Here is a 7,685-nt window from a genome sequence, read left to right on the forward strand (position 1 = left end):
ATTTGTTTAAGACACTCCATGCCCTCCCTTCTCAGAGCCTCCTGCTGGCTGCCCCCACCCCACCCCCGCATCCAACAACCTTTGATTTTTGAATTAAGTGTCAGCTGCATTTTCGCCCTGGAGTCGCGGCTGCACACGGAGACGTCCTGACAGGCCGGCTCCGGCCCCGGCTCCCGAACAGCGGCCCTTTGTATGTGGCCAATCACACGTAATTTACCGCAGGCACCGGGCCGGGCCGGCGAGGCCGCACCAGGCATTCATGCCGTGTGTGCGCTGCGGTGGGAGAGCGAGCGTGGGGGGCGGCGGGGCGCAGCGAGGGAAGGCGCTCCGAGGGTGGAGGTATTTTCATTTTAATTGCGTCTAATTACACTCGCCATTTAGGGCCTCTCCTTTCAGACCCTGGGAACGGCAGGGCCGCCCGGCTTCCAAAGCCGGGCGCGGGGGCACTCATCGCCGCCGCTCTTCCTCCCGTCCAGCAGCTCGCGGACGAGAGGACGTGCCTGCAGTTCTCCATCCGGCGGCCCAAGCTGCCCTCCTGCGAGACCCACCCCGAGGAGAGCGCCTACGGCCGGCTGGACGGCGCCGCCTGGCTCAGCCACCTCAACGCCCTGGGACAGGTGGAGGAGGAGTACAAACTCCGCAAGGTGAGGCGGGGCGGGGCCGGGGCGGGGCCACAGCCCCCTGGGGGAGCCCGGGTCCCCGCGCTAGGTGAGGTCCGGGCAGGAGCAGAGCTGGGGGCGGGGCCGGGAGCGGGGCCACAGCCCCCTGGGGAGCCCGGGTCCCCGCACCCGGTGAACTTCTGGCGGGGGCGGGGCCACAGCCCCCTCGGGGAGCCCGGGACCCCGCACCCGGTGAGCTTCTGGCGGGGGCGGGGTAGGGCAGGAGGCGGGGCGCGGCCACAGCCCCCGGGGGAGCCCGGGTCCCCGCGCCCGGCGAGGTCCGGGCAGGAGCAGGGCCACCAGCCTCCGGGGGAGCTCGGCCGCTGCGAGGTCGGGGGGCGGGGGCAGTCGCGCTGGGTCTGGGGGAGCCGGTGTCAGCCGGCATATTGAGACGCGGCCTCTCCAAAACCCCGGATTAGGCCGCGCCTCCCTGGGGGGCATTGACATGAAAATGAGGCCGGTTTGTGTCCGTCTGGGAACCGGGGGCCGGGTCTTTCCCGCTGCGAATCGCCCAGGACAGCTCGGGGCCCCGGGGTCCTCAGCCCGCCCTGCCCGCTGCTGCAGGCCATTTTCTTCGGCGGCATCGACGTGTCCATCCGCGGGGCGGTCTGGCCCTTCCTGCTGCGCTACTACAGCCCCGAGTCCACGGCGCAGGAGCGCGAGGCGCTGCGGGCGCACAAGCGCCAGGAGTACGCGGCCATCCAGCGGCACAGGTACCGCAGCCCCGGCCCTGGGGCGCGAGCGAGGGCCGATGCGTGCTGGCCCCCACGCAGCCCCCGGCCCCTCGGAGGCGTGTTGCCCCCGACGCAGGCCCCAGCTGAGGCGGGGCTGGGGGCGGAGCCCCGCCTGGGCCTCACCGCCCGCCCCAGGGCTGCGGGTGCCTGGGACCGGCAGAGGCTCCGGTTCCCCGCTGGGCCGCACCCTCTGCAACGCTGGGACCGAGGCGCCGACCCCCACCCTCACCGCCCCACGCAGCAGCCCGGGGGGCTGGGAGGGACCCCTCCCGCAGGGTGGCTGCTCCCCGCCCGTGCCCGGCGCTGTCACCGACGCGGGGGCACCTGCCCACACAGGCTCTCCATGACGCCGGAGGAGCACAGGGCGTTCTGGCGCAATGTGCAGTTCACGGTGGACAAAGACGTGGTCCGCACGGATCGCAGCAGCCAGTTCTTCCGGGGCGAGGGCAACCCCAACGTGGAGAGCATGAGGTACCCGCCCCCCACCCCCGTCCCTCCCCACCCTGCACAGGGCAGCCCCCACACCTGTCCCTGCTCAGCTCACGCCCGCCGTGAGTGCGCCACAGAGCCAGAGCCTGGCACAAAAGTAGCAGTCTGACCGCGTCCCTGCCAGCCCCACCTTGTCACCGGCCATCAGAAAGCTGGGCCCACGACTTGGGGTGCGGCCAGCTGCGGCCACTGCCTCTGCACGGGGAGCCCCCTCTGTCTTGGTCCAGAGCTCAGGCCCTAGAGATGGCCATCCAACGCTGCCTCCCCAAAGATCAAGGCCAAGGAGGGGGACGGGCAGTCGAGGGCTCCAGCCTGGGGTTCCCGGGACCCCAGCAGCGGCGAGGACAGGGAGGGGAGGGTCGTGCCCACCCTCTGCCGTCTCCACCGCCTGACCAGGAGGATCCTGCTGAACTATGCCGTGTACAACCCGGCCATCGGCTACTCCCAGGGCATGTCCGACCTGGTGGCGCCCATCCTGGCCGAGGTCCTGGACGAGTCGGACACGTTCTGGTGCTTTGTGGGTCTGATGCACAACACAGTCTTCGTCAGCTCCCCTCGGGACGAGGACATGGAGAAGCAGCTGGTGAGGCCCGGGGTGGGGGAGGGGCACCAGGCGGGAGCCAGGCCGCCTGCTCCTCTTGCTGCCGGCAGCCTTGCGGGCACTGCTGGTGGGGTTCCAGAAACGACCAGCTGCCTCCAGGGGGCTGCGTCCCCCAGGCTATGGGGATGACACCCCCTCCCCGCCTCCGTGCAGGCCCACGGCGTGCTGTTCCTATCCCTGGGGGGCCCGACTGGCACCTCTCCCCTAAGGGACCAGCCTGGAGGGGCCGGGCAGCACAGGACAGTAGGGCAGGTGTCCAGCGAGGCTGGGAGGGCCAGGGACAAGTCCAGGCACCGAGTCACTGTCCTCGCTGCTTGTCACCTGTTGGCACCAGGCCCCAGGACACGGCTGGCCCTCCAGTCCTGGGAGCTGAGCGTGCAGCAGGGGGCCGGGGAGGGGTCCAGAAACCCCTGTGACACAGGCGGGCAGGGCCCTGAGCGGCCCTCGGGCTCGGCTGAGCAGAACGTTCCGGGCAGTGACCCTGAGGGCCTGGTCTCCGAGCAGATGTGTCCGCGCTGGGATTGAGAGGCGGGGCTGGCAGCTCGCACTTAGGTCTGACCCCTGGGCCGCAAGGTCGGACAGGGAGAGCCGCACACAGCACAGGGGTGTGAGGGGTGGAGCCGAGAGCTGGGGTGGCCGTGAGCAGGGCCCAGCGGCACGTGTGGCCTTGACCCTGCTGAGGGTCACAGGGCTGTCCTGGGACTGGGCCCCAGGATCTGCAGTAGGAGCAATGCATCACTTGTGTGGGAAGGGGCACGTGAACCTGGGCCCCGCCCCCCCCCCCCCGCTGGGATCCGCAGAGGCCTGCCCCTGCCCAGTTAGCCTGCTCCCGCAGCCCGCGTGCTGCCACGTCGGGTCCCCACGGCCCCTGGGCAGGCAGTGTGCGGCCAGCGACTCATCAGTGGCATTGCGGTGAAGTCAGCATCCCCAGCCCCGTGCCCCCAGAAATGGCCTCCCCCCACCCCACCCCTGGGAGGTGCCCTGAGGCTCAGACACACCCCCTCCACGCCCTGAATCCCCCCAAGGTGAGGCGTCGCGGTGAAGGGAGCAGAAGGGGTTCGGGCCAGAGTGAGGCTCCCACTCACCTGGCGGGGGTGGGGATCAGACAGGTTCCGGGTGGGGGGCGGTCGAGGCTGGGGCGTCTTCCCAGCTCGGGAGCCACTCCGCCTCCCCAGCCACACGGGGCCGACGCCCTGCCCCCAGCTGGGGTCTCAACGCTGGGGCGAGCCCGTGAGGGCAGGTGCGAGCCGGGTTCTGGGGGTGGAACGGAGTGAGCGGAAGACAGGGGTGTTCGCACACAGGGGGCCTTGGCGGGTTGGGGTCCCTGGACGAGGGGCTCACACGGCCTGGCCTCGCCCCCAGCTGTACCTGCGGGAGCTGCTGCGGCTGATGAACCCGCGCTTCTACCAGCACCTGGTGTCCCTGGGCGAGGACGGCCTGCAGCTGCTCTTCTGCCATCGCTGGCTGCTGCTCTGCTTCAAGCGCGAGTTCCCGGAGGCGGAAGCCTTGCGGATCTGGGAGGCCTGCTGGGCCCACTACCAGGTGAGCCGGGCGCGAGGCCTTGCGGGCGGCCCCTCCCGGCCCCTCCCGCCGCGGCTGCCTCCAGACCTGCAGCTCACCTCCCAGCAGCCGAAATCGATGCAAATTGCCCACTGACTGTGCTCATTACCACGCTCGGGCGCCGCGCTCCTACCTGTCACCGCCAATCAGTGCGAGAGACATCAGCGGGGCTGAGCGGGGCCTCCCTCGGGACTGCTCAGCCAGGGCAGGGCCAGCTCACTCGGTCCCCCGCCTGCCGGGGGCCAGGACCTGAGACCCGGCCTCCCCAGCAGCCGCCCTGGAGAGCCCCGGCCGGTGGTGCACAAATGCTGGCCCTGTCACTCAGGGACAAGCAGGCCTTATGCAGGGGGAGGGGAGCTCTGGGGACCCAGCCACCTCGGGGACACCCTCTGCAGGAGCTCCGGCTCTTCTCCCCGGCGGCAGCCCGCACTCGGAGCCGCCGGTAGCCCTGAGCACTGGGCCTCAGGGTTCCCCTCCTTGCTAACGCCTCTGGGGACCTCTAGCCGGCAAAGGGAGACAGGCCGTGTTCTGTGCTCCGGCCACCCGGCCGGGTCTCAGCAAACGTGACGTGCGCAGCCTGGGAGCTGGCACGTGGTGGGAAGCGCTGGCCCGGCTGGCCCAGGAGCCAGTTCAGCAACACAAGGCAGAACCGTGTTTCCCGGCAGTGCTGGGCACAGGCTGATGGCGGGCGTGAGCTCCGATCACCGCCCATGCTCCGTCCACGTGCCAGGCGTCGTGAACACGAGTGAAAAATCCCAGGGGGCCGTTCGCACATCTCTGCTGGCTGCTACTTTGTTGGGAGCCCACGGAGCAGGCTCCCTGTGGCCGCGCTGGGGCCCTTCAGTGGGGGAGGGGGCTGGCCAGCCAGGAGTGAGCATTGTGAAGGGGCGGTCCCTGCTACTGTCCAGTGGCCCCCGGGCAAGGAGGGCTCTACTGATGTCCACTGCTGGGCCGCCCCGGGGGCAGCAGGCCCGCCCTGTGGGCTGGGAACTGGAGCCAGCAGGCTTAGGGTGCACGCCCTCCACTCCACGTTCCTCATGAGGGAAGTGGGCATCAGCCTCCGGGTGCCCCTGCCGCCTCCCTCGGGAGCCAGGACGAGGCTCTTCTGCATTCCGGAGGCGAACAGGGCGGCCTGGGCAGGAGGGTGGGACTGTGGGCTGCCCAGAGCCTCTGCCTGGTCTGCCTTGGGGACTGGGTTCCGTCTGGTTAATGCCCAGAGACTAAACACGACTCCCTGTGCCCCCCGCCCCCGCCCTGTCCTGGGAGCAGGTGTCCCTCCAGGCGTCCAGGCAGGAGCTGCACAGGATGCACGTGGCCAGGACCGCGTGGCCTGGAGGAGGGCGGTGGAGCCCTGGTGGCCTCTGCAGTGAGGTTAAGGACGGGGGATTGCTCCAGCCCTGCAGGGGCAGCCAGGGAGCTGCCTGCCTGTTCCTCCCGCGTTATCCTGCCAGCACACCCGACAGCTGTCCCGGGGCACAGGTAGGGGACATCTGGCCCGGAGGCAGGAGGACCGTGACGGGGCAAGTGCCAGAGGCTCTTCCTTGACCCATGGGAGCGCGCCTGAGCCAGCCTTGGGAAGACCCTCACCGCGGGGCTGGACGGAGCCAGGCCAGGCCTGAGGAGACCACCCGAGAGCAGGGTGCACCTGCGGCATTGTGCGCTTTGCTGGCGCAGCAGCACGGGACGCAGGTGCGCACAGTGGCCGCTTTAGCAGGTGCAGGAACTGAGGACAGAGGCAGTGTGGTTCGGGCCAACATCTGGGCCATGAGCGCCACCGCCTCTGCACACGGCGCCTCCGCACACGGCGCCTCCGCACACGGCGCCTCCGCACGGGGAGCCTCTGCACACGGCACCTCTGCACACGGCACCTCTGCACACGGCGCCTCCGCACACGGCGCCTCCGCACACGGCGCCTCCGCACACGGCACCTCCGCACACGGCGCCTCCGCACACGGCACCTCCGCACACGGCGCCTCCGCACACGGCGCCTCCGCACGGGGAGCCTCTGCACATGGCACCTCTGCACGAGGCGCCCTTGCACACCGGCCCCCGGGGCAGGGCCCGCATCTGACCGCCCCTCTTCCCCCCAGACAGACTACTTCCACCTCTTCATCTGCGTGGCCATCGTGGCCATCTATGGGGATGACGTCATTGAGCAGCAGCTGGCCACCGACCAGATGCTGCTGCACTTTGGAAACCTGGCCATGCACATGAACGGGGAGCTGGTTCTCAGGAAGGTGAGTGTGGCCCCGCCCCTGCACGCAGAGCCCCGCCCCACGCTCACAGCCCCGCCCCTGAGCGCAGAGCCCCGCCTTCAGAGCTTCGCCCTTTGCAAGCTGGCCTCCCCTAAACCGTGGGCTGCTCCCCGGTGTCCAGAGAGGCCATCACAGAGCCTGCCCACACCTGGCTCTGCCCGCATCCCCACCCGCGGCACTGGGCACTCCCTACTGAGGTCCAGGGGTCGGCAGGTGTCGCTGCGCGTGGGGCTGTGTGTGTTGGAGCCCGGCTGAGGCAGTGCGCCTGCCCTGGGGTGCGTGAACCGGCGGAGCTGGAGTGGGGCGGGCAGCTTGGGGTCAGCCCCCACCCCTGGTCTGCCGAGTGAAGGGACCGTGCAGGACCTGCTGCCGCTCCAGGTCCCCTGCTGCCCGGACGCCTGCTGGAGGTGCTGCTGGTTAGAGGTCTCTGGGGGTGCCCAGGGGACACCCCAAGCAGACCCAGCACGCAGCGAGGCCTGGCCAGCTGGGCGGGGCCCGTTCACCCTTCAGGTGAACACAGGTGGGAGCTGCCCTCTGTGTGCTCCCGGGAGTGCTGCCTCCGGGCCTGCGGGGCCCTCGGCTCTGAGATCCCGGACGTTGGCCATCGTTGGCCATCGCTGCCGTAGCTCCCTGCAGCTCCGGGGGGTGGGGGGACCAGGGGCCCAGGCTGCCTGCCGCCCGCTCACCGAGCCTCCTCTCTCGGCAGGCGAGGAGTTTGCTGTATCAGTTCCGCCTCCTGCCCCGCATCCCCTGCAGCCTGCATGACCTCTGTAAGCTGTGCGGGACGGGCATGTGGGACAGTGGCTGCATGCCCGCCGTGGAGTGCACCGGCCAGCACCCGGGCTCCGAGAGCTGCCCCTACGGGGGCACCGTGGAGCCGCCGTCGCCCAAGCCCCCGAGGGAAAGCAGGAAGGGCCCCAAGGTGCCCAGGGAAGTCTTTGCCTTCCGCAGATAGGTGGGGCTGGCCGCCCAGACCAGGACCCAGGGGACCCCCCCAGAGGTCTGGGGCAGGTGGGTGGGGAAGGGCCAGGGCATGGTGGAATCGTCCAGAAGGGAGCCCCTCGTCGTAGCAGCGGTGAAGTCGGCGTCCAAGAGTGACAGGGGTCAGGCCCGCCGGCACCCCGAGAAGAGCCGGGAAACGCAGCCGCCCCACCCGAGACTCGGGCTGCTGGCTGCCCAGGGGAGCCCCCACCGGAGACTCGGGCTGCTGGCTGCCCAGGGGAGCCCCCACCGGAGACTCGGGCTGCTGGCTGCCCCGGGGAGCCCCCACCGGAGACTCGGGCTGCTGGCTGCCCCGGGGAGCCCCCACCGGAGACTCGGGCTGCTGGCTGCCCCGGGGAGCCCCCACCGGAGACTCGGGCTGCTGGCTGCCCCGGGGAGCCCCCAC

The 7,685-nt window shown here is 70.5% G+C and overlaps 1 protein-coding gene across 4 annotated transcripts in view; it reads left to right on the forward strand.

The window, feature by feature from the left end:
* The window catches only part of TBC1D16 (TBC1 domain family member 16), a 52,197-nt gene extending 44,723 nt beyond the window's left edge, over positions 1–7,474 (forward strand). Inside the window, exons 6-12 of one of the 4 annotated variants that reach the window (XM_070059965.2) lie at positions 477–644; positions 1,224–1,372; positions 1,730–1,864; positions 2,279–2,465; positions 3,846–4,025; positions 6,134–6,280; positions 7,005–7,474. In XM_070059965.2, the coding sequence (XP_069916066.2) occupies positions 477–644; positions 1,224–1,372; positions 1,730–1,864; positions 2,279–2,465; positions 3,846–4,025; positions 6,134–6,280; positions 7,005–7,253 (1,215 nt within the window). In that variant the 3' untranslated portion in view covers positions 7,254–7,474. Of the gene's footprint in view, positions 1–476; positions 645–1,223; positions 1,373–1,729; positions 1,865–2,278; positions 2,466–3,845; positions 4,026–5,522; positions 5,677–6,133; positions 6,281–7,004 lie in introns of those variants that run through there. The other 3 variants (XM_070059967.2, XM_070059968.2, XM_089317995.1) reach the window with 3 other exon arrangements.
* Positions 7,475–7,685: the final 211 nt, after the last annotated feature.

The sequence above is a fragment of the Oryctolagus cuniculus genome, chromosome 17 (genome assembly GCF_051225735.1).
Source record: "Oryctolagus cuniculus isolate XC-2025 breed Fujian yellow rabbit chromosome 17, ASM5122573v1, whole genome shotgun sequence".
NCBI classification, from domain to species: domain Eukaryota; kingdom Metazoa; phylum Chordata; class Mammalia; order Lagomorpha; family Leporidae; genus Oryctolagus; species Oryctolagus cuniculus.